At 35.8% G+C, this 27,054-nt stretch overlaps 4 protein-coding genes across 11 annotated transcripts; 2 read left to right on the top strand and 2 right to left on the bottom strand.

Moving 5' to 3' along the window:
- Positions 1 to 3,370: 3,370 nt before the first annotated feature.
- On the top strand, positions 3,371 to 8,042 carry LOC135634689 (nucleoside diphosphate kinase 3-like). The gene is made up of 7 exons (XM_065145197.1): positions 3,371 to 3,527; positions 5,150 to 5,290; positions 5,614 to 5,651; positions 5,736 to 5,786; positions 6,456 to 6,623; positions 6,705 to 6,817; positions 7,697 to 8,042. The coding sequence occupies exons 1-7, from the start codon at positions 3,446 to 3,448 to the stop codon at positions 7,818 to 7,820; spliced, it is 717 nt and encodes a 238-aa protein (XP_065001269.1). The 5' UTR covers positions 3,371 to 3,445; the 3' UTR covers positions 7,821 to 8,042.
- Positions 8,043 to 8,796: 754 nt separating this feature from the next.
- LOC135586250 (uncharacterized) lies at positions 8,797 to 16,493 on the bottom strand. 8 transcript variants are annotated; one of them, XM_065149082.1, is made up of 4 exons: positions 15,649 to 16,476; positions 9,776 to 9,917; positions 9,176 to 9,270; positions 8,797 to 9,099 (listed from the first exon to the last, which is right to left on the bottom strand). In XM_065149082.1, the coding sequence occupies exons 1-3, from the start codon at positions 16,339 to 16,341 to the stop codon at positions 9,254 to 9,256; spliced, it is 852 nt and encodes a 283-aa protein (XP_065005154.1). In that variant the 5' UTR covers positions 16,342 to 16,476; the 3' UTR covers positions 8,797 to 9,099; positions 9,176 to 9,253. The 8 variants fall into 8 exon arrangements, with proteins under 8 accessions (XP_065005154.1, XP_065005153.1, XP_065005152.1 ...); XM_065149081.1 differs by having other exon boundaries at positions 9,185 to 9,270; XM_065149080.1 differs by having other exon boundaries at positions 9,744 to 9,917; positions 15,649 to 16,474.
- Positions 16,494 to 19,618: 3,125 nt separating this feature from the next.
- On the top strand, positions 19,619 to 20,821 carry LOC135635554 (probable serine acetyltransferase 1). Its single transcript, XM_065146694.1, has one exon. It carries the CDS (start codon positions 19,636 to 19,638, stop codon positions 20,560 to 20,562), a length of 927 nt encoding a protein of 308 aa, XP_065002766.1. The 5' UTR covers positions 19,619 to 19,635; the 3' UTR covers positions 20,563 to 20,821.
- Positions 20,822 to 25,737: 4,916 nt separating this feature from the next.
- On the bottom strand, positions 25,738 to 26,352 carry LOC135634907 (germin-like protein 9-3). Its single transcript, XM_065145637.1, has one exon. The coding sequence runs from the start codon at positions 26,350 to 26,352 to the stop codon at positions 25,738 to 25,740; it is 615 nt and encodes a 204-aa protein (XP_065001709.1).
- Positions 26,353 to 27,054: the final 702 nt, after the last annotated feature.

Here is a 27,054-nt window from a genome sequence, read left to right as displayed (position 1 = left end):
AAATATATTATTTATTTAATATATTAAACTATTTGTAGGACACACATGCTGATGAGGATTAAGAATGTGCTAAGTGTAAAAAGAAAGAAGATAAAATCAAAAAAATATAAAAGATACTAAAAAATCATGGAAGATAATTTATTTGGATCCACTAATGATCTATTATTTTCTATAGTGTGTTCTACAACACTTAAAAATCAAGGGCTACCCCATCAATAGTCCATAGATAGCATAGGTTGAAAATATGTTGACCCTTAAGATAACTCATTTTTTTTTAGGAAAAATATATTATTTAAAGGATTTAGGGACAATAAACCTAAGCAAAGGAAAGTTTGATGATGGCCTATGTTGTTATATAAATTGTTTGACAATGTGATGTTATCTTAAAAATGTGATTAAGATAGCTATAGAAAATTGATAGATTTGAGGAAAATTACTTGAGTTACACTTGCGTCAAACTAAGGTTATACTCGAGTTACACTATGACTCTAACTATCGTAATATGATTCTAGTATATTTAGTATCATTTATTTTTATTTTAGGGTGATTAATTGATCAAATAGAAAATTTATGTTTTGAATTTATGATCAAGTATAACTTGAGAGTAACACGAGTGTAATGCAAGTGTAACTAAATTTTTTTTAATCAAATCTATCAAAACTCCTCTATAAATATCTTAATATAATTCTAGTATGTTTAACATTAATTTTTATTTTTTTTAATTTTATGGTGATTAATTGTATAAATAAGGGATTTATATTTTGAATCTATAATCAAGTGTAATACAAGTCTAACTCAAGAAAATTTCACCAAACCTATCCAAACTTATATATCACTATCAGAATATGATTCTAATATGTTTCATATCACTTTTTTTTTTTTATTTGATTTTTAGATGATTTTAAGGATTAAAATGTTCAAAAAGGGTATTATGGTTCTAGGTGGTATTATCGCCTAGTCTAAGGCAGTACCGCTACCTATAGCCAATAGGCTATTGGATATAAGTGGTACTATCACTTGTTTAGTGGTAGTATCACCATCAGGTAGTGTTACATTGTGATTGAGTGTAACTCGAGTGTAACACGAGTATAACTTGATTTAAATTTAACTAAATCAATCGAAACTTATCCACAACTATTATGACATGATTATAAAGATGATTAAAATTATTTTTTATAATTTTAGAAGATTTTTGTGTATTTAGTAAAATTTAGCACGTGGTGATTGGAATGTCATATTGTAATTGTATCCAATTGAAAATTAGCAAAATGGTAGCATCAATTAAACTTAAATATAAATACAATAAGGATTGTAACATCAATTGCAAAATGGTAACTTCACATTCAAAATTAGCAAAAGTTTAAAATGTTTCATAATGTTGTAGCAAACTTGCGGAAAAATTATATAGGTATACTTGTATATGTATACTATAAATAAAAAACCACCTCTCATAGCCAATTTAAATAACAAAAAATGGACCAAAACTATGCTATACAAAAAGATTGAAGATACCACATTGTTTTATATTTGATAATGTTGACTTATACAAGTAGCGTAAATTTGCATAATCATCAATTATGATCTAATTATTGATACCTCGAATACCTTATAGTGTATTCATCTCATACCATATAATTTTTTATTATTATAATGAATGATTCGACAATAGGACTAAATGATGGGTCAATGCAGTCGATGCTTTAGGGACATTGTAAAGAATGATGTCGTGGCTTCAATGACACTATAAATGCTTTACGAATATAATGGTTAGTTGTTTAGCGATTCAACAAAGGTACACAAAGCTAAATAGGGTTGCGATGATGAACTATTGATTGTCAAGACTCCACAAGACTTCATCGATAATGGATGGCGACCTGTTGACGAGGACTAGGGTATAGTTCTATTAGTTCGTTGATAATCAAGACTCAACAACTAACCATGAAGACGATTAGCAGAAAGGCAAACATCTTATTAGCAGGGAGGCGATGATGACCTCTTGCCTTGTCGTACGCTGATGGCGATGTCCTACCTTAACAACGTTAACTACAACCATCAAGGCTCAACGGGAAGGTGATGCTGACCTCTTGCCCTAGCAATGGTGACCACAACCACTAACGCTCATCGAGATTACTTTGATCTCCTATCCCATCGGCAAAGATCACTACAACCACCGAGGCATAGCGAGAAGGTGACAACTATGATTCATTCAACCATTAAGTTGGGCGATGATATTCCTATTGACGTTGGCAATCATAACCACAACCTATGATAAGGTCGGCAATGCCAACCTCTAAAGTATTTTTGTTACATTCATCGAAGGGATTGACAAGGTAATTTGGGGGAAAAATAAGAGTCAATCTAGGCTTAAATCGAACAAATCAAATAGTTGATTTATTTTGAACTTGTCTAACTTCATATCAAACAAATTGATTCGTCCCAAAAAAAAATCCAAAGTCAAATAGGGTTAATGGATATTGTTTATCATCATTTGATTTTATAAAGGATATTTGATTATAGTATGAAAAAGGATACTTTTTAGTAAAAAAACTAAATATGGGGGCATCATATAAGTAAAACCCTATTATTGAGTTTTTTTTTGGATAAAATGCCTAATATAAAATTATAAATATTTTTTTTATTTTTAATTAATATAAATAAAAAAAATTGATGATTCGAATAGGCCTTGAGCAATTAGGTTTCAATTCTTGGTTAAAAAAAGTCAAAAAAATTGGTTTCGAAATAAAAAATCATTAGTTCTGAAACTATTAACTATTCTGAAATCATGATAAGAACTATCTATGTCAACATATTGTGCATGCCAATGCCAGTGTAAATTTCTTACCATGCTTTGCTTTGGCATCTTAACACATAAATTGATTAAGAACCAAATAATTTTAGAGGTGGACAAATTATTGTATCCAAAAAATAATCTTAATTCATGAGGGACAAATTGGGAATCCTCCTATTCGGTTTTATATTTGACATTAATTAACTAAAAGATAAAAAGAGAATGAATAATAAAAGAAGAAGATAAATACAAAAATAAACTTGTTGCATAAGGGTATTATGATAGCTTCAGCAATAAATAAACAGTTGGAACACAAGCACGCCTGGCATCGGTTCCGTCTTTATCTTTATAAAAGAACACGCGCGTATCAACGCCATCTCCGCCTCGTAACCAACCCAACCAGGTGCGACGTGCTTTGTTTTAGACTTAAATGACCATACTGCCACTCGTCCCCCTAAATTATAACGTAAGCGAATCGTCCTAAATGACTATTTTGACATTCTCCCCGACCCGGCTCATCATCGGCTTTAGACCGGTCCAAGTGAACCCTACCCTTTAAAAGGCGGAAACATCCCCGACGTGACGGGCGACCCAACGAACGTGAACCACTTGAAGCAGCGCGCTCCTCTCTCGCTCTCTCAGATCGAACGATCCAAGATGAGCACTCAGGTCTTCCGATCGGCTTCGAGGACGGCGAGGGCTTTCCTGTCGGCCTCGCGGACCGCCCCACTCCACTGCCGTCAGTTTTCTCTCTCTCTCTCTCTCTCGCACGCACAGTTTTCAGATCGAACCTTTCTTTCTTTGCCTTTTCGTTGGAAGTTTGTACAAGTACATTATATTTCGATTGGCGGTAATTTAAATTAAAGACCTATTCAACATGTGTGAGATTGCGTGCGTGTGGAAGTGCTTGTACTATGTTTCCACGAAGATGTGGAATTGATTGCTTTCAGATAAATTTCTCTGGAAATTTCTTTTATATGTTTTATTATCTTTCCGCTTTGATTGATTGTTCCGTAAAGTGAGCATCTGACGAGAATGCTCGTTCTCGTTTCTGTGTTCTTCGAATCGGAGAATCTCATGTTGGGTCAAAATGTGTGGAATTGATAGGCTTTCAGATTAGTTTTTCTTTTCTTTTTTTTTTCTTTGGCACCGAAAATTTATTTATTTTTTCATTTTATTATTATTATTTTGTAGCGAGGATCTGTTAAAAATTCCATTTTTTTTTGGGTATTTTGATCAGAAAAGCTCGTGATTCGTATACGTCTGTTGGAATTTGATTGTGACTCGGCGTGAGCTATAATTATCTCTCTATCGAAGTAGAAAATTTGACAGATGGGTTAACCTCTGGTTTTACTCTCTTTTCCCCTGAATCGATTCAGGCCACCCTAATCTTTTCGGAACTAATTCATATCACATTCAGATTAAATCTCGGCATCAGTTCTTTGGATTTTGTTACACCTTTAAGCGGAATTTAAAGAATACGTTAGACGAATTTCTCCAAAACAAACGAATTTATCGGATCAGTGCACAACTTTATTGCAACTTTTGTACTTCCATTAGGCCGATTTCTTGTCATCAGCTGTAGCCATTTTGGCAATCTTTGTAAAACACGAGAACCCAGTCCAAGTTTAGGCATACAGCGCTGTCCTTTAGATTGAAATAATTAGCATCAAGGAGTCCCTTTCTCTTTATACTTTTCTGCTTTTCGGATATGTTGAAGAAAGGAAAGAGAATGACTTGAGGTTATGGCCTAATCTCCACGCTCCGAGGAATCACGTGTTTAACTTTTGATAAATCATGGCTCATTGCTTTTGTGACAATATTAGCTGTTTGCTTCCTATCTCAATAATTTCAACCATATTTGTATGTAAAATGCTGAATCGAATTATTATATTTATGCTCCTAAAGATTTCTGTTAGTAATAACTTAATTTTAAGGAGCCTATATGTCATGGTTTCTACTAATGATATTTTATTTCTCTCAAAATGAATGAATTCCGCATTTCCTCCTTTTGTCATCGATTCATCGGCATTCTAGAAGACCACCATCACCAGCTCTCACTCATCTTGGTCATGGTAGATTTTTTGGCTAAAGAAATATTTGTCGATACATTGATAGGTCCCCTTCTATATGTCAGTTACTTCTTTCTTATTTTCATTTCTGTCTGTAGTAAGTCCAGTGTCGATGACCCTGCTTCATGGATCTAATTCCTGAATCTATCACGGATCACTGCCACAGCTGTTTGAGAGTAGGACACAGATTGTTTGCAAAATTTTCCAAACAAAGTTAATGAAATGACTTGTTAGCCGTGCCTTTTTTGTTGTATCATAAATCATTGACAATAGTATGTATTTTGTATAGAGTGGCGCACTGCAGCGGCAGCCACGGCAACAGTGTTCAGAGGGTCAGCACGCTCTCTGTCTTCATACTGTGAAAAGGCTGATTGCAAAAAGACCACATCAAGAGGATGGCTGTATGGTACTCTTGCCTTTCCTGCCGCAGGTCAGTTGTTGAATATGCATCGATTTCGTTTATCATGAACCTTCCAAGTTTCCTCTGTATTTTACATTATCCATAATGTAAGTGATTCGAAGATTCTTTTCCAGTTCTTGTTTGGCACTATCAAGATACTGTTTCTCTGATAACTCTTTTGTTGCACATATTGCCAGAGTTTTTTTTAATTAAAAATTTCGACAGTATTGCAAATTATGTGCTTCAGGAAGTGATGATATCTCAAAACTTTTCTGAGAGCCTGTTTTGCTATTTATAGTTGGTGGAATGTATATAAATATTTGTTTGCATATAATTTTTATTTTTGTTGGCAGCATACTTGCTTCAAGATCACCAATTACACGCAGCAGAGGTACGAATTTCAGATAAAATTTTTCAGCTAAAATTTCAAACTGTAACTTTCGATTTTCTGATCATGGTTTTTTATATGCTTAAGCTGGAGAGGACATTCATTGCAATAAAGCCTGATGGAGTGCAAAGAGGGCTGGTAAGTTGGTCCTTCATATATCACAGATATCTATCGGTAAAGCAGTTGATATTTTACTTATTTGTAAATTTTGAATATTGCACTAAATTCTGGTTAGTTGCACTACCTTTTAAATTTTTTTAGTGTTCCTCATCCTGATCTTTCAAGAAACAATTTCTTTTTAAATCCCATGATGTCTGAGCACTCCACTTTTCAACACTAATCAGCTTTCCTTGCCATTTCACAGAGATGTGGTCTGTTTTCAGACTAGCAATCTTTCCTCCTTTGAAGTACATATGGAATTGATGTGCTATCTCAAATCATAAAAGATGTTGGCTCAGAAATAGTTTAAAGTTTATAAATTATAAAGAAGAAGATTGTTTTGTGGAAGAAAAGTAAATTTCCATCGTACCTATGAACTGATTCCACAAGTTGAAGTAAGCTTGATAATACAATGTTTATTAAACTGAACTAGCTGTTAATTTTTGTTAAATGTTGTTTGTTAATGCACATTTGTTAATTGTCCTTGAAAAGATCTTTTTCCACCGGGACAATTCTCTAATTCATTAATTCATTCTAATGCACCAATGATCACTGTGTTTGTATGATTTACAGAGATTACTGAGCTGGGCTCATTTTCCCTCTTGCACAACATCTATTTTAGTAAACCTGATAACTTTTGTTCTTCAGATTGCAGAGATTGTATCCCGTTTTGAGCGAAAAGGTTTTAAGCTTGTGGCGATTAAGATTGTGGTTCCTTCCAAGGAATTTGCTCAGAAACACTATCATGATCTAAAAGAAAGGCCATTCTTTAATGGCCTCTGTGACTTTCTTAGCTCAGGCCCTGTGGTTGCCATGGTAAGATAATACTGTGTGGTGTTACCGAGAAAAAAGATTTGATAACTTCATATGTTTACTTTATTAGTTACTAAATTGTAGGTTTGGGAAGGGGAGGGAGTCATAAAATATGGTCGAAAATTGATCGGTGCTACTGACCCACAAAAATCTGAGCCTGGCACAATCAGAGGTGATCTTGCTGTTGCTGTTGGAAGGTATGTCCTGGAAACATTTTTATCTTAAAGTCTGTTCAATAGATCTTTGTAATATAAGCAGTTTTTTGATAGCTTAAAGGCAAATCGAGAAGGTAATAATAATCTGCAGGTAGTGTTACGCACAAACATTTCAGATGATATATAACTGGTCAGAAACAAAGTGCATCTACATTATCCAATAGATCTGCAGTACATTAAGTGTTGTCATTCTTTCTTATCTGTTCATTAAGGTTGAATTTTATTAAAAATGTTCCAAATTGTCTAAATAGATGTCTTATCATATGTAAATATTATGATGAATTTGTTCATTAAGATTGAATTTTTTTATTTGAAATTTCCAAAGTTCCCAGATGGTTGAAACCGTCGAGAATAAAAGGAGTAAGGGAGCCAGGGCAAATAATGGAATCATGAATATATATATATATATATATATATATATATATATATATATATCAATTTCTAATTCATTGAACTATACACAACATCTTTTTTTCTTTTTTCTTTTTATTTTTTACAAAGGATAAGTGATAATAATAGTGATAGGTTTTGATCTAGGACCTTTGTAGTGATCTAACTAGGCCTAAAATAACTATTACCTTCTAATCCTTGGTTAGCGAGTCTAATATACAGCATCAAACAAATGCTTTTAGTGTAAAAATTTATCAGATAAAATCTTGAACCCTTAAACCTTGGTAAGTACGTATGATACATCACCATCAAAGTTATGTTCTAGATATGAAACTTAGATGAGACCTTTGATAATAAGTGAGTTTATACGGAATACTTGACAATTTAGTAAATGTTTTACCAATATGCTGTGTTCTTTGTCGACAGTGATAGCTTATTCTTTTCATTTCTTACTACTAATTAACGTTGTAGAAACATCATCCATGGGAGCGACGGGCCCGAAACAGCCAAGGATGAGATCGCCCTATGGTTCAGTCCTATTGAGTTAGTCTCTTATACGAGCAATGCCGAGAAGTGGATCTATGAAGTAAACTGATCAGCCCTTCTCATCTCTATTTTTCTCACATTTTGGTGGACTTTTTAGATGTTGCAGGCAGTTGCAATTAAAATTATCGAATGTGTCAAATAAGTAACGTCATCCTGAGATGAGTTCCTGATGCTACTGCTGAAATCTCTTGTGTGGTTGTAGAATGTTAATCTGGATATGAAGAGCTGCTTCATTGTCTTCTACATGATATTGGCTCTGCAGTCTTAGCTATGTTCTTGTCTTGTTCTTACCTCTACATATCTTATAAGCGTATTTGCATTTAGTGTGACCAACTCACATTCCCAATTATTCATTTTGCTTTTTGATCCATTAAATGGGAATAAATTTGACTTTGCCTTTGGAAGAGGGGTCTTGGAGACCCATTAAATATCAAGTGATCTGATGCAATGCGAAGGACATCTTAATCAAGGATCACAGTTCTGATTTTGGGACCCTGGGTTTATGGTCAAACCACTTGGGATTTAGTTGGTTCTGTCATACTGTATGAGTCTGTCAGAACATGCTAAAATACTATAAGGGAAGAAAGAAAGAGGAGAGGAAGAGAAAAACTAAAGAAGAAAAATGAAGAAGAGGAGGAAGGAGGAAAAGAAGGAGAAGAAGAGAGAGAAGGCATGAAGGAGAAGAAAGCTTAGCCAGTAAAATATTAACATGTAAGGGAAGGAAAAAGGAAAAATGAAAGGAGAGGAAAAGAGGAGGAAGAGAAAGCATGAAGGAGGAGAAACCCTTGGAATTGATCCATGTATCAATCGATGGTCGATAAATATGGATCAAACAATATTAGCAAAACAATAATCTTAATTTACCAGAAACTAAGAAAATTTGCTGATTAACTCCAAGGTTTGTGTGAATGAAAGAATGACGTTTTGACATCATAATAAGATTATTCTTTAGCAACATTAGAATTGACCTTTTGGGCTTATAGGGGTGTGTGAGCATTGCCAAGAATTTGACTCTTTCCCAACTATTTAAAAGCAAGAAGAACAGAGATAACATAGCCATGCATGTAAACAGCCGACATCATCTCTGGAACACAAGTGTGTATGCCACATAAACTACAAATTCAATGTATTTAAAGCAATGATAGAAAAATATAATTGAGAAGAACATCTATGCAGATAAATGCGGCGATAAAAGCAGAGTCCACTAACCCTTTGCATATCTTTGCCACTCACCCAAATTACCTGAAGTGAACAACCCATGCCTCGAGTGCCACATAAATAATATAGTTTGTTGATACACTTGAATTCTTGTTACTTGACAATGTCACCTGAAGAAAAAGGAATAGGCTGAGATTAGACACGGCAATCTGCTATAATTTCCGTTTGCATATCTTTGCCACTCACCCAAATTACCTGAAGTGAACAACCCATGCCTCGAGTGCCACATAAATAATATAGTTTGTTGATACACTTGAATTCTTGTTACTTGACAATGTCACCTGAAGAAAAAGGAATAGGCTGAGATTAGACACGGCAATCTGCTATAATTTCCGGTGATTCCACTTTTGTGAGAACAATAGGATTTGTGAAAGCATTACAAGGTTAGTTCAGATATGCACTTCTGCACAAAGTGAATACTGAGGCTAAAACATATGCATCCATTGTATCGTAACATACTAGAGAAAATTCCAGGAATTAAGTCCCTAATCCTTTGCCAATAATTGAAGTTATAGCTGCAATTGCTTTACAATTGCATTTACAAAATCTTGTGCATGAGAGTGAATATCAATCTTATTGTAGATTTGTTTTTGCACAAAGCATAGCTCTTGAAATATTCTAACCATGTACTGAAAAATTACTGATTAGAATACAATTAATATTTGAACAAAAATAAAGTCGATGACAACGTGTTTAGAAAATATGTTTACAACAATGCCAACAATAGTTGACAATTTAATGCTTTTTTAGACACCTGATGGAGCATCTAAATTGGGGCAACAGAACCTTGACAGCAGATGCAAGCAACCAAGATGCCGAGAACAGCCCCGGCAAATACTTGCGATGGCGTGTGACCCAGGAGCTCCTTTAGCTTTCTTTCACTGATGGGATGCCCTTGAAACAAGTCCTCGATGATCTTATTAAGTACCTAAATGGCATAAACATTTTAGATTGGTAAATGTCAGGAATAAAAAAAATATTCAAGGCTAACACACACAAAAGAAGTCCATTGTATCATCAGCATGAGTCATCAAACATGCAAGCAAAGACATGTTCAAACAACAACAAAAAATCAATTTTACATGGAAACTAAATACACATCTCGTCTGTTTTTAGTCCATGTGAAATATAGCATATTATATATACGTGATTTGTATCGAAGCTTCCACTTAGGTAAAAATGTTCATCTTTTTCCACATCAACATATACAAATTAATCAGGGAGGATAGCATATTTACGGATGACAAAAATCTCATATAAATTACTTCAAAGTATATGACACAATGTAGTATGGAAGATGACTATAATGGTTGACAGCTCTCTCAAAGGACACATACGATAAACATAGTATGAAACACATCGACCAGCAAAGATTCATCCATATGGAAATAATTAGAAGAAACAGTACATGTATTGGTAGGTTGACCTGCATACTAGTATATCAACAATGTGCTGATGTTCAAAGTTCAGTGTAGATTCTAAAGCATTATATATTACATTAATTTTCTGATGCAGAAAATAAATCATCATGGTTATCATTCTTGTCCAAGTCTCACAAGGGTTCAAGGCTTTAAGCTACAAAAAATCAACTAATCCAACTTATTATCGACAAAGAGCTTATTATTTTCAGAAAGATATATTTTAAAAAAGAGTTTAGGAATGCTATATACCAATTAGGCCCTATTAAAAGAAAGATGAACTGCTTGTGGTAAACCAAGCACATCAGAATTAACATCTGCAACAGGGCTTCACAAGAATTTCCAGACTATCAAAAAGGTAACATGGCAATATAAATTATAAACTAATAAGAGTTAAAGCGAAAGACAGTGTTACCAAAGAGCCTAAAATTGATGGTGCAAAATTTAGATGACTTGACTTTGCTAGATAAAAGGAAGGTGCCAATGCTTTTTTTCTCACAGTATATCTTATTCACTCTCATGGAGGAAAAGCAATAGTCCACTCAAAGCCATTGAGAAACTAATTAAGGCAAGCCATGCAAAATGGCCACAAGCAATCACCCTTTTTCGTGTATTAAGTAGAACTAAATAGTGTTGCAAGTTTTCATCTGGTAGAGCTTTCATGTTTTAGTTTGACAAAATAGATTATAGAGATCTTGTTTCACTCAAATTGGTGATTAAATAGTGCAAGCATGTTACTATATTTTTCATTATTTGATATAATTAAACTTGTCATATATTCACTCTCTATTTCTGAAGCATGTTGTATGAGGAGATAGATCTATAGCAGGTTCATATAAGAAAGAGTTCCTTTGCATGCAGAATCTCCTTTGTTCTAACACTTTCTGACATATTCTCAGCTTTCAACCCAATCCACATCCAATTGCCTTAGCAATATTGGACAATCTCCAAATATTGATGAGAAACTGATGACCTGTACCTATAACAAGTTTGTAGAATCAACAAACTCTACTATATGATTTGCAAAGTCCTTGCTTTGCTACTTAATGGCGTATATAACTTTTGAAGTTTTTGATCATGTAAAGTAAGAAACGGCACCGTGGTTTTGCCTTGCACACCATGCATGAAGCATCATATATTCAAACCAATAGCCAGAAAGAACTTCAGATATAAATCTTCACTTTTGTAACTGCATGGCTTGTGTTAGACATCTTTTGTGCATATGGGAATAATGATCCAAACTAACTTTTAAAAAAAAAGCAGAAAATTTGTGTAGCATGCTTGTCTAGAATGTTTCCAACAATGCCTATGATCCTAGACATGGACCGTCGTATTGTGACGACCGATGGTATTGATCCATGGGTGTACCATATTTATATGGTGCACACACTATAAATATCATACTGGCATACGTACCGTACGTATGCTGCAAATACCGTACGCACGTACAATATAAATACCAAATGAACATACACTATAAATCATATAAATACCTTCTCCAGTATGTCGGAACATAATGGTTTTCAAAAAAAGGCTGAAAATGGCCAAAAATTCACAAAATATCTTTTTTAGGCCTTTTATCCTAATTTAATAGTAATTTTAGTGTATTTAACTAAGAATAGAGTGTACATGAGACAAATAAGTGCATAAGACTGTGATTAACACTAAATACCTCCAATTTGGGCCTAAATGTAAGACAATAGACCTAATTGTTACTAACAAGATAATGAGCTTAATCATGTTTAATCTTTGTAAATATGCATTTATACGCCTCTAATTAAATGGAATGATAAATAAAACATAGAAAAAAACTAAATACCTTCAAATTTGAGAGAAATTCCACTGGATCTCGAATTCCAACCCCTCTTTTATCCAAATCAACAGCTTAATTACCACTAATCACCAACTACGAACTATGATCACAAGCGAGAGTGAGAGAACGGGTGAGAAAGAGTGTGAGAATGAAAGTGAGTGAGAGAAAAGAGGCCCCAATGGTCAATTTGACTGTTGGGATCAAACTTGACCCGATTGGGGTCGGTCAAATTCCAACTGGAACTAACCCATATCAATTGACACAACATGAGCTTCGACCGTATCGGCTGATACATCACCCGTCTTGACCGATATCTGACCCTTTTCTGTATATCTCCTGAAATGGATACCAGTCAGCTGGCGAACCAATACATACTGCCCGTTTCGTATCAATTTGGGTGGTATGTCAAACCTTGATTCTAGATATATGAAAGTTCAAAAGTACTTGTAGAATTATTCCTTAGCTATATTTACAAGTCAAGTCATATTGATTTTTTACAATATACTTAAGGAAAAGCCCACATGTATCAAAGCAGTAGCATATGCATGAGCTTGAAATTTAAAAAAGTATTAAACATTTCTTCACTTCTTCATAACTTTTTTGTGAACATGGTTACCCCAGAATAACATGCTAGGTTAGAGAAGTGGAAGAGTTGGCTTGGTGACTCAACTAAGTCACATATTTCATAGCCCATCTAACTAAAAGAATGATGAAAGTCAGGGCTGTTAGGAAAAATGTGACTCTGCCTGATTATTATGAGTGGAGTGACTTGTTGATGAATGAATCTTCTGAAAAATCGGCCGAGTCTGAGTTTTTTTTCTGGCATTGTAGCTGATTTGCAACTCAAATGGCCCAGTTGCAATTTTCTCTTTATTTGGAAGAATAAATGAAGAAATCATTCAACAAGATGTGTTGCCCAATAATGTTAGAAGCCACAAACATGATGTCATATTTTCAAAGTTCAAAACCTTAGTCCAGTGTCGACAACGGTTGATGGCTAACTGGAATGGTTCCAGTCTGATTTGGCATACTGACACTTAGTACAAGTACAGGCTGATGTACCACACTCGGTATATCAGATGATGAGATGCGAAGGAGCAGGAGGCAGAGATAGATGAGAACCAATAGGAGGAGAAAACGGGGACCTCAACAAGGAAGATGACTGCAACAATGTGGTGGGGTGGATGAGGTGGTGGCAGTGATGTGATGGGGAAAAGAAGGAAACAGTGGCGAAGGAGGCGAGAAAGAGAGATCACACGAGATGTAGAATGACAACATGATATATATATATATATATATATATATATATATATATATATATATATATATATATATATATATATCAGACAGAGAGAGAGAGAGAAAGCATGATATTCAGAGAACAGAAGAAAAAGAAAAAGAAAAAAGGACAAGTGTAAATGATAATAATAAAAGATTAGAGGTACTGGATGTAAACTTACCATCTGGTAAGCATGAGCTTATTGGATCATGCAACTCATACTGAGCAAAGTCAGACTATGTCATCCAGTCTATGTTTGAGTTGGCTGTCAGACCAAATTCCTGCTGATACCAACCGCTACACCTGATATTTGATCCCCAGTTTCTTTTACGCATGTTCTCCACGGCTGCACTATTCCCGTGAGCATGTAGGAAAAGACCACCTCTCTACTGCCGTTTATTATATGCAGGGAAGACAGAAAACAAAGTACATAGACGATAGGGAAAAAAGTGATATCAGGTTAGAAAATTTTCCTCCATCTTTTTGTCTTATGGGCTGACTCGCCAATCTTTCTCTCATACTATCTATCCTTTTTGTTCTATTTTTCTGTTTCTTAAATGTGTTTAATGTTATGCATCTTTCATTTCATTTTTTTGGTTCTCTGAGCTTGATTTCTTCTTTTTTACCCTTTATTATTGTCATCCTGATTCATGATGCTGATTTGATTGACTGGTTCACTATGATCTTTGTTAGAATGTTATTTGATAATGAACTTGCTCTGTCTAAACTGCTTATGCTGCTATGTTTCTCATGTTAGACAAGGAGTTTCTCATATAGTTTTAATAATAACAATCATGCATAGATGCTTATTCAATAAAGACCATAGACAGGTGCCAACACGTTTGACTCAAAATGCATATTGTTTTAAGATGGTGAAATTGGAAATGGCACACATCACCTGTGCTATGATCCCTATACTTACAGTAGAAGTGAAGTGTTATGTGAAATCCTTCGTAACTCAGGTCAACCATGTATCATGTAAGCAGACTTATCAACAAGTTCTCCTTAATGGCCACGAGAAAACGAAGACAAAAACCAGCTAGATAATCTGAACATAAGAGCAGAATCATGTGCGTCGAAAGTATTGTGTGGTAGCTCAACTATGAAAACATATTAGTTCTATTGCACTGAAAAAAATCTATTTTTGAAAAAACTATGCATACATGAGAAATAAAAAAAATTGTTGATCTATGGTATGATAATAGCCGACAGTGTAAATAGAGCAGTCTTAAGTTTCTATTTATAATAAAAAACATTCATGATAAACAATCACAAATATCAAAGCCTAAAGACCATCTAGTCCAACAAATGTAAGTTTGGCTCTTGACTTTATAATCTACAAGTTATTGTGCAACCTCATATGAATACGAGTACTAGAAACTTACTATACAAGGCAGCAATATAAGAAAAAGGTTGTCCAAGACCAACTTAAACAACATTTGAAAACCAGAACTCATTTGTATAATTGTTGAGGCACTAAGCATGGATCTGCAGAGCTATAAAGTCGAGTATTACATGGAGAAGATCTTTTAGGATCAACTCATGAGATGCTAAGCTCTCTAAGATTGATATCCCAACCTAAATGTCAAAGTTTTTGCATTAAGAATGAAATTCATGGATTTCACAAAGCACTGATCTGTCATCTCGTGTATTGACAAATCAAATGGTTCCCTTTGCACTCAACTCTGATATAGTGGCATTTAACTAAACTATAACAAATAGGTGGGTACTAAAATGGCTATACAAAACTGACAGAAAAAACAACTCAACCTCCTTGTAGAAGCAACAAACTATCCAACAGTACAATGACCGTAGCAGCAGAAGACTAATGATAATAGCATTAAGAGAAGAGGAAATGTAAGCTTCTCTTGAATCGTTAGTTGGAAAAGATTCAGCAACTAGTTCTATATGTTTGAAAAAAATTGAATTCTGATTACACAACAAAAAGATAGTTATGTGGATGAATTGAAACGCAAAGATAGGAAAAAGGAGATAAGCCTATACAAATAAATGCTAAACTACTGCCTCAATGGCACTATCCTAAAAATTTAAGTTTATGTTAGAGCATCCACATATATCGTTCTTACTATTATTGCATGGAGAAACTAGTAACAAATAGACAACCAACAGAAAGGCAAAACACTCACACCTCAGCCTGCATGCCGGCATGCCGTCTGACGCCAATCGCATCATACATGACGATGAGGCTGAAGCCAAGGCACACGGGGAATAGCGAGTCGCTCACTCCATGGCATAGCGCCACCGAAGCCGTGAGCGCGGTGCAAAGCGCCGAGTGGGACGACGGCATTCCCCCGCAGCTGAACAGCATCCCGAGGTCCCACCTCCGCTCCACAAAGAAGTTGAGGAACATCTTTATGGTCTGCGCCAGGGACCAGGCCACGAGCCCCGACACGAAGGTCGGGTTCCCGGCTAGCGTCCACAGGAAGGGGCTGACCCGGGCCTTGGACACCGCTGCGGTAGTGCTCATCAGCAGCGTCCCGATGCTGCCGCAGCAAAGGTAGCCGTCCTCCCCGTCGCGACCATCGAGGCCGCCGTGCAGCCAAGGTCGCACCTTTGGCAGCCGGGAGAGGACGAACCCACCGAAGGAGTGGAGGATGGGGAGGAGGAGGCAGAACGGGTTGAAGCGAGGGGAGCTGGAGACAGATGGGGCGGCGAGGGTGGGGGGTGACCTCCTGGCCGGGGAATCGAAGGAGATGGAGACGGGCGAGGGTTTGGATCGGGAATGATAGGAGAGGAGCGTGGAACGGGAACGGGTAGGGTTTTGATGGAGATGAGGGGAGGGAGGAACCCTAAAGAAGGGTTTGAGGCTGACGACCTCCATGGCTGCTGCTCCGCATCGCTCGCGCCCGCACCTCACGGGGGAAGAGGAAGGGATTGGGTTATCAAAATTTTTGCTGATGCGAGCAACAACGATGAGGCTGGGGGCGATCACGGCCGTCCATAATGTCCGAGGATGCGAATATTAATGAAGAGTTTGGGGCGGGCTAAATAGGAAAATTCGAGAGGGATATATTACTCGGAGATTCGAGGGCTTGAGGCGTTCAAAGATTCGCAGGCAGAGATGGCTGGGGAGAGAGAGAGAATAAAAGAGGAGAGGAGGAAACGTAGCGGCGCTGCGCGATGCTGCTGTACTTTGGCTTCGACTAAACACCGACACGCTTCAGCTAATAATATGAAACGATTATTTGTTGTTATTTCCAATGTGATTTTATTTTACTACTTCCACATATATAAAGATGCAAGTCTTTTAAGTTAGATATAATAAGCATTACATATAGACTATTTTTAATATGATTTAAAATATGACTCATAATTTTATGTATCGAGATTGTGATCTAATATCGAGAGTGAGTCCATACTTTCTCCCGTGTTCGTATATCATGTAGCAATAAGAGCATGATATAATCTTGAATCGATGTGTTATATGTGGAGAGTGAGGTTGTGTTAGTCGTAAGATATCGATCATATGTCGATAAGGTATTAATCATATAATTACATAGTGATAAGGTGTCAATAGTCTTCCTTACGTGATCATGTCTACCCTAAGATAAATCACACCAATTCACCTCAAGAAGAAGTAGTGGATGAATTGGTGTTAGAGTTAGTTAGTGTGACATTTTTTTGTGATATTTAATAATAAATTATTAGATGGCTTTTTGAAGAAAGACAAACTTGATTTGAATTGTTATATCTATTAATAATAAAAGGATGTGATTATTGCATAAGTATATCTTCATATGCTTACGTAAGAGTGCCATTATCCTCTCTCGATATGTTCTGACCTACATTAATATAGAAGTTGTGTCATTGACTTCTTTGATATTCAACTATTTTTTCTCATAATCCACAAAGATTTTCTTCCATTCTTTGTGTTAATGTTGTAGATCAAATTATATATAGGTTGGTAGTACAAGTCACTTGTTAATTTTTTATTATTTTTAATGATATTAAACAATAGAAGTCGATGTACTATTCAACGTGTCGATATTGCATTGATCAAATTGGTATCAAATTTTCACTCATACAAATAATTTAGAATATTCTTTATTACTACTATGAGTCCTGAATCATAAGAGAATTATACTCATTGGTGTTACTCATGCTTTTTGACTCCTACAATGCAATCACATTCTTTAGAATGAGAACTTAAAATTGAAATGAGTCCCAAAGTATTTTTTTAAGATCTCATGAAGTAGACTACTAAAAAAATTTATATTTATATTTTTATCAAATATTATCATTAGTAATTTAAAAAATAAAAGTATAATATCAAGATTTAAAATCTTGAAGATATCAGTTAATTTAATCGGTAAAGACTTTGCAATATATCATGACGTCTAAAGCTTACATCTCGTTTTTATCACTTATGTTTTATAAAAAAATTTAAAATCTTGATAATGATCATCATTGAGTTAGTCTTAAAGGTGTAGAAAATTTAGAATAGACTAAGTCTTACAATTGAAAACAAAGGTTTATAACGGAGAAAAAAGAACATGGAGGAGGAAAGTAATTAGAAGGGTGGTTGATGAAGCTTCCTCGAAAGCCATCCACTACGCATGCCCAATGGATGAAGAACCCACTCATTGAGTAAGGTAGGAGACTTTGCACCGAATGTATCCCTCTTTGCGTCAAGGTTCATCACATCACTACCATACAAGAAACATGAGATGGTCAACATGTTATAGAAACAAGTAGAACAACTTAGCATGAAAGCTAGGCGTGCATAGCCAAGAGAAATAAATAAACGTATATATATATCCATCATAAACAAACATTTTTAGTCATTCAAGTATTTGACATTGTTATTAGAAACTCTAAAGATCTTGAACTTGGAGATGGTTTTCTTGCATGAGAAGTTGTTGGTAATGATGGGCACTCAACATCTGTGTTTGGTATGTGCTAATTGTCTGCTACAAATTGATATTAGTGAAATCCAATTAAATAAAAAAAAATGATTTTCACTATTTTTTTTGTTGCTATTAATGATGTAGAAGATAGATTATTTTTAGGAATAAAAAAATAATGATTTTGATCCTCGTTCACAAAATACTGTCATGTCGTCTAGTGAATTTATGAAAATTCTTCTTATCGATGTATCTATTATTTATTTATTTATTTATTAATTATTAATTTAGTGTTTACTTTTTGTTTAGAAATGAAGTAGTCTTATAGCTTGATATATAATGAATTTTTATCCCTTCTTAAAAAGAGACAAATTAGTTAGAGTTAGATCTATATATCAATTTCCCTCGGATTTATCAACCAAAGTAGCATAAGTATACCTTGATATTACTGGTCATTTGGTTCTACATTTTGGACATGTAAGAATAGTTAGGAGTATGACTAGTATTTCAACTTCATCACACGAGTTGCAGTTGCACTGATCCAAGTATGGAGTTCCTATTCCTCTATAAACATAATGTTTCTTAGTGGCATCTTTCTTCTCAAAAGAATCTTTTCTAGTGCAATCTGCCTCGTAATATTTATGTTGGAGATGTCTCTAATGTACTCTAAAGGCGATGGCACATGGGTTTAAGCTAGTAAGAACTTGGAAATGTGGCCACATCCAATGAACCTCACAAAGCTAGCTATTGACGCAAGCTGATGCTGATTCAAGAGATTTAAGGGATAAGAAATGAAGCATGTTGCAAGAAATGGAGGTCGATTATGTATATATATTTTCTTTATTTTCCTTCTTAAATTATGTATATATTTTACCAAGTAATTAATTATAAATGATATCCTACATTAAACAAATATAAATTTTAAGCACAGTCTCATTGATGATTCATTCATTCTCATCACACTAATGCCGGTCAATTGTTCTTACAGCACCTAAAGCTTCTGTAACATTAATAGAAGCTGCCCAGGTTAAGTCTACTAACCACTACTATTGGCCGGCAAATCCAATTAACAAAATCTTTTGTGAGGAATAATAAGATTTTTGTTCTCCAACGCACACAATCAATCTCAAAATCCAACATCACATCTCGTCTTCGTTCCTTACATACACCTGCAAAAGTCCAACATGGTTGAAGACATTCTCTCAAGGAAGAAAACCTCCTCATATATATGCACACGAGAGAGAGAGAGAGAGAGAGAGAGAGAGAGAGAGATGCCAACGGCCGGCCACATGAACACCGAAGGAAGCAGCAGCTGCAGCGGTGGAGGAGGAGAAGGTGGCGTCACCACCACCGACACCGATGGCGCACAGTCATCGATCCCTACGTTCCCGCCGGCGGAGTCGTGGGTGTGGGCACAGATAAAGGCGGAGGCGCACCGGGACGCGGAGGAGGAGCCGGCTCTGGCGAGCTTCCTGTACGCTACCGTGCTGTCCCACCCGTCGCTGCCGCGGTCGCTCGCCTTCCACCTCGCCAACCAGCTGTGCTCCCCAACCCTCCTCTCCACCCTCCTCTACGATCTCTTCCTCCATTCCTTCTCCTCCGCGCCGTCTCTCCTCTCCGATACCGTCGCCGACCTCCTCGCCGCCCGCCAGCGCGACCCTGTCTGCCATTCCTTCTCCCACTGCCTCCTCTACTTCAAGGGTTTCCTCGCTCTGCAGGCTCACCGCGCCGCTCACCTCCTCTGGGCCCAGGGCCGCCGCCCCCTTGCCCTCGTTCTCCAGTCCCGAGTCGCCGACGTCTTCGGAGTCGACATCCACCCCGCCGCCCGCGTCGGCCGCGGCGTCCTCCTCGACCACGCCACCGGCATCGTCGTCGGCGAAACCTCCATCATCGGCGACAACGTCTCCATCCTCCACCACGTCACCTTCGGCGGCACCGGAAAGGCCACCGGCGATCGCCACCCCAAGATCGGCGACGGGGTGCTCGTCGGCGCCGGGGCCACCATCCTGGGGAACGTCAGGGTGGGGGAGGGGGCCAAGGTCGGGGCCGGCGCCGTCGTGCTTATCGACGTGCCGCCGAAAACTACCGCCGTTGGGAACCCGGCAAGGCTCGTGGGGGGCACCGGCAGCCCAGCGGGCCACGAGGACCTGCCGGGGCTGAACTTGGATCACAACTTGTGGTCCGACTACGTCATCTGATCGATACTGAACGCCGCCATTAACTCCATGCATCTGCACATCTCGATACATGATGATGATGGTGTTGGTGTTTGTTAATTGGTACCAGGTGGTGTACGGTTCTCCCCATTCTACCTCCCATTTTCTCCTTCCCTCGTGCATCTTCTTCTTCTTCTTCTTCTTCTTCTTCTTCTTCTTCTTCTTCTTCTTCTTCTTCTTCTTCTTCTTCTGTTGCTGCCACTGTTGCTTGTGCTTTGAAGAATGTACCTCCAAGTTTCTGTTCATTTATTCGGGCTTGCTGTTTTGGTAATAAGATTGTTCATGATATGGTATCACTGCATCTTTACGCCAACTGCATGCACCTTCTCAATCAGAATCAACATCTCTTCTCAGTCTTCGAGGGTTCTAACGAAAGCAGTCTGTGGAGTAAGGGTTCCATGGAGGTTTTAAAAGCACAATTCATATACTTATCCTTAATGAAGCTTAATACAAGTTAAATTTGATCTAATAATTATCCAAGCAGCTGAGATAGTCGATTCTGATATACCAAACATTCTAGGATAAGATAGCAATAGAATCTAATGTGCAGAACCAGGAAAATTTTAATACTAGGTTGTTGTGATAACTTGCTGTTTGGGATTCATTCATTTTGTTTGTCCCTTTTTGTTGGTTGATTGAATGGGGAAATAACTGATGAGAAATCATACTATAAAATGAGAATATATATATACATATACATATATATATATATACATATATATATATATATACATATATATATATATATATACATACATATATATATATACATACATATATATATATATATATATATACATATATATATATATATATATATATATATATATGTATGTATATGTATATATATTCTTGTGCATGAATACCTAGAAGAATGAAGGATTACAATACATGCAATTGTGAATAATTTGTTGAAAATAATGGTGTGTTCGGGTCATTCGTTATAGTTGAAAGGAAGCAGAAAAGAAAGAGCATAAAAAGTAGTAAACATAGTCTAGAATGTATTGTTACACTTTATCTTTGTTAATATACATACATACATACATACATACATATATATATATATACTCATAAAATTTAAGAATGACAAATATTTGCCATTATAAATTTTAATATAGCATCTCATATATGTTACAAGTCATTAACAACCATCCCAAAAATGCAAATGATTTGTTAATATTAGTTTGTTCAGGTCAAAATGGTATATAAAATATTGAAAATACATAAATACTCCCATTTTCAACATCAGAATAGGTTATAAGAGGGTACAAATGTATATCAGAGTTCCGAATAACAATTAACTTACAATAGCTAATAGAGATTAATTGTAAGAGATGTATACTTAGTTAATTTAAGGTAATAATTAAGAAAATAAAGACACTTGTGTGTGTAATTTTGCTTTTTCTTACTTATTCTAGAGTGGTTCTTTAGAGGAATCGAGCAAGATTTCGTAGGCTTTAATTTAGATGTTGCCTTATTTCTTTAATCTAAATATTATTATTTTTAGTAAAATAAGTATCCAGTAAAATAATGTTTTGATAAACATTGACGATAACGATGACAACGATAATAACAGAAGAAATTATTGTAACGTTCGTAACGACTTGTTATTATAGGAAGCATTTATTACATAAAATTTTCATCGTATCTCTTTCTATTTTTGATAATTGAATCAATTTCATCCTAATATTTTTATTTAAATTAATTTCTGAGTTCTTGATAAATATTTGGATTATGTTTTCCCCCTCTCTTTTCCCACTTGCAAATGCTGTCTTGTTGGCCACACTGTGCTTCGGAGGTATACATTGAGATTTCCACCTAATTCACGCAGATTTTTGTCCACTTAATAAAAATCCTCCATACCTTTTTCATTGCATTAATGAATCTGTGGTTGTATTAATTTGGTAGAGAAGCTATATAAATTAACCTTGCGGGACACAAAGCTACCCCCATTCAAGTCGAGTGGTCTAAAAAGGAATGGGTGTGATTATATTAAAATTTATGTATTAGATCCCACCAAAACTCCAAAGTTCAGTGTACTAAGAGCGAGATTAATACTAAGATGGGTGATTCATTTGGAAGTTCTCATTTTGTACCCCCTTTTGTTGCGTTGACAATAGAAATTGACATCAAAATATATCCCAAAATATATCCAAACAATAATTTTTTGGTCTGAAATCTTTGATACTTAGAGCCCAAAGATAAATTTTCGGAATGAGTCATAATAACAATTATGACTTCATTTCAAAAAAGTTACAATGATTTCAATACAACTAGCTAAATCAACCTCACGCAACATGAAACCATCACATTTGAGCCTATTCATGTGATCCAAGTCAACAAGCATCGAAGGTACATGTGAGGGGGCTCGAAGAGGATACCCACAATAGGATGTCTCGCCCATTGCAGATGGGGATGTGCATTTAGGCATCGGGTGACAAAAGAGGAATGAGTGCGATCATACCAACACTAATGAGTTAAGCCTTGGGCAAGAGTAATAATAAGATAAGTAACTCCTTAGAAGGCTCTAGTGTTGAACTCTTTTTGTCTCACCTTTTATTATATCAAGCAATAGAATTTGATGCTATAGACTACTTGAATAATGACTTTTTATCCAAATCTTTGGTGCGTATTTTGCAGTCAATCGCGTAGGACTCGAAGAAAATTTTGAAACGAGGTCATAATAGTGATTCTAACTTCATTCGAGAAAGTTACGATGATTTCAATATGATATGATCAAATCAACATAATCTAGACTGATTTGAGTGGTCCAAGTTAGCAAATATGAGGGGGCCTAGAGAGGGGACCCATACTAGGAGGCCCCATCCACTTACGAGTACTAATGCATTAGATTTTATTAGTTCAAAAATAGACATTGTAAATTGCCTAAACAATAGTTTTTTAGTTTGAAATTTTTGATAATAACTTTGCTATCAGCTACATCAAAGAGAGCTTTCTGAAATAGAATAATAATAATGATTCTGACTTCGATAAAAAAAAGTTAGGATGATTTCTACCGTCACAAGTCAAATTGGTCCTATGCAACACGAAGCCACTATAGTGGTCTGGTCATGTTGGGCCCATAGTCAATTAGCAAGGTAAATGAGGTGGGCAGACTACATCGTTCTTTCAAATCAAAGAATAATTTCTTACTCGTTTGATATTAGGGCTCGAAGATACCCGCCTTTCTATTGGATGTCATAGTGGTCTTACGTCGGGTCGTGGTGGGTCCCATGGTGGGTCGAGCGGTAAGTGACGAAGGAAGGCTTTTTTGTTTTACTGTTATTTGAAATGAAGAAGTAGGGCTTTCCTATTCCCTTTAGGATTGCTGAGTTGCCTATAAACAGGCAAGTGTTCCATTGGCATGTCGACACATGCTCGCTCTTCTTTCACTTCCTCTAAGGCCATTGAAGAACAGCGTCAATTAGCGGAGGCATGCCGTCTCCGATGATCTTTCGATTTAAGTGCATCTTTTCTATCTTTTCCATTCTTCTTTTTGTAATTATCACGTCTACTTCTAATAAGCAATAAGATGAGGTACCGAGCTCAATACATTTCTTTTCTAATTATGTAACATAGATTATAAATCTGATTAAAAATTTTGGTGATGATTATCAACCAATAAAATGATAATAAGATTTCTTAATAAACGATCTTGATGGGAGCGATTCTAATAATTATTTATCTTGGATAATTTACTTTCGCCTATAAATAGATAAAATCATCTAGAAACTGGGTATGAAAATATAGATATATGATATTATTGAAAGATTATAAATATTCTCTCATTTTCCTTTAGTCACATGAAGGAAGTCATTAAGAGATTATAGATCTTCTCTCATCTCTTATTGTCTTTAATCTATTGATTATAGTGGTTCTGTAAAAAGAGGAGAAGACAAATCTAATTCTCCTTGCAAATTGATATCACTGTGATTTTTTTATTCGAGAACGATGTCCTTACTGATCAGATAAAGATTTTCATATATATATACATTATATATATATATATATACATATATATATATATATATATATACATATATATATATATACATATATATATATATACATATATATATATATATACATATATATATATATATATACATATATATATATGTATACATACATATATATATACATATATATATATATATATATGTATACATACATATATATATACATATATATATATATATGTATACATACATATATATATACATATATATATATATGTATATATATGTATATATATACATATATATGTATATATATATATATGTATATATATATGTATGTAAATATATATGAACAAATAACAAATAAAGTAAATAAAATAAGGATTTGTATTGGGTTGGCACAACATAAATAAGAAATTTTGATGGAAAAAAATAAGGAAAAGATAAAGAAAAAATCTCGGGTTTACTCAATCAATAGAGGTACAATAAGCAAGATTAATCCCTTGTTTGTTGGTGGATTCCTATAACAAGAAAAAAGTAAATTTAAGTATGAATAGAGCAAGAAAAGGGAAAATTTTAGGTAAAAAATTGTAAGTAAAAAATTATACAAAGATAGATTTTATATTAATCATCTCCCCCCTTTTTTTTATTAATTTTGTTGTTTTTTCTTTTAATTAAATGTATGTAAATATATATATGTATATATATATGTATATATATATGTATGTAAATATATGTATATATATATGTATGTATATATATATATATGTATGTATATGTATATATATATGTATGTATATATATATATATATATGTATATGTATATATGTATGTATATATGTATATATATGTATGCATTATATATATATATATATATATATTTATTTATAATGCTGTTTGTACGAGATCAATACTTTGACAACCAAATATGAAGAAGAAAAAATCTAATCATGTAAACCAAAATTTACTTCATAAAAAATTGAATGTGGATCTTCGATGAAGAAATCATATTTATAGCATCGAGTAACAGAAGTGCATGGTATAACATCAACAAGTTGAATTTTCCAAGCAATCATAGTTCATGATGAAACACGCTCGTAATTTTATTGATCTACCAAGAGAAGACAATGCATTCTCTTGAACGAATCGATCAAATCAATTCGTAAGACTTCTTCCACGAGATTTGAATTCTGGTCTTTCATGCAAGTCCAGCCTTGATCTTACGAACGGTGGCGGTATCAGTCTTGAACGATTTGGCAAGGATGCCGTCATCGATGCCCGCCGTGAACACAGCCTTGGGAACCGATACAGTGCCAGCACTTGCACTCCCAAAGGCAGAAATGGCGATTGCAGGATTCTGGCGGTTGCAATACTGGTAGTGAACGAGTCCCTTTGGGAACACAAACAAGTCCCCCGGCTGCAGCGTCTGCGTGTAGAGCTTGTTCGCGGTGTCGACGAATCCGACCTCGAGGTATCCGTCGATGAGGAAGAGAAGCTCGGCGGAGCGGGGATGAGTGTGAGGGGGGTTGACCGAGCCAGCAGGGAAGGAGAGCACAGCATACGAGACGCTCTGCCCGGCGAGGGCCGGGAACTCCGCCATTGTAGCTTTCAGCACGGTGAAGCAGGTCGGCGGGGACGAGTCCAGCAGGCTGCGCATGCCGGTGAAGGTGAAGAAGCTGCCATCGACGGCACTGGTGTTCGGTGGGAGCACGAAGTCCGAAGTGATGTCGGGATCACCTGCAAGAACTACTGGCGAAGTAGCCAATGCGAGAAGCAGGAAGAAGAAGGGATTGCGGAGATCACGGAAGGCCATGTTTCACGAAGCCTATTAGAATACGGTGATTGGTATCGTGGCGAGCGAGCTATATTTATATGCATATGCGGTTCGTAATACTCGTCCGGCACTGCCGGCTGAAGGAAAAGGAAATTGTCGTAGCTCCAGTGCTAACGACGGCAGCAATCCAAGAAGAAGAGTCATCTGAAATCACAAAGCAATACATATATAGATATATCACAAAGCAGCTAAGATTTTGGTAGTTATCGGATGGACTTCGCTGAAACCAATGTTGTTAATTGGTAATTTATTATATCTTGATAAGCCAAAAGTTCCAAAACAAAATAAACCGAGTCAAGCGATCTATTTGGTTAAATTATTTTTTTAGATTCCAGCTTTTGGGTTTTGTTCTTCCTTTATTTTCTACGAGTACAACATGCTCGATGATGACAAAAGATTAATATAGCTCACCATTTAAGATCTATTATTGTTGTTACTATTGAACAGATAAGTGAAAAGACGCTAGTAATGTCTCCGTGTTTATGCCGAAGGCATCCACGTGAGGAAAGAAAGGTGGCTGTCCTCCTTGCCCAAGGGCGTTGAGTGCCAACGACGATGCTTCCTTGTTGGAGCGTTTGTTGGAAGGAGTCGTGGATGGATGTTCTTATGACATTCGAGTTATCATTCTAGTGTCAAAATGTTGTTTCCTCGATGTCGTTGACTAGAGAGTCAACATAGCTT

This window comes from Musa acuminata, chromosome BXJ3-4, assembly GCF_036884655.1.
Source record: "Musa acuminata AAA Group cultivar baxijiao chromosome BXJ3-4, Cavendish_Baxijiao_AAA, whole genome shotgun sequence".
Taxonomy (NCBI): Eukaryota; Viridiplantae; Streptophyta; class Magnoliopsida; order Zingiberales; family Musaceae; genus Musa; species Musa acuminata.
The sequence above is the reverse complement of the archived record's forward strand: the minus strand, read 5'-3'. Positions and strand labels throughout refer to the sequence as shown.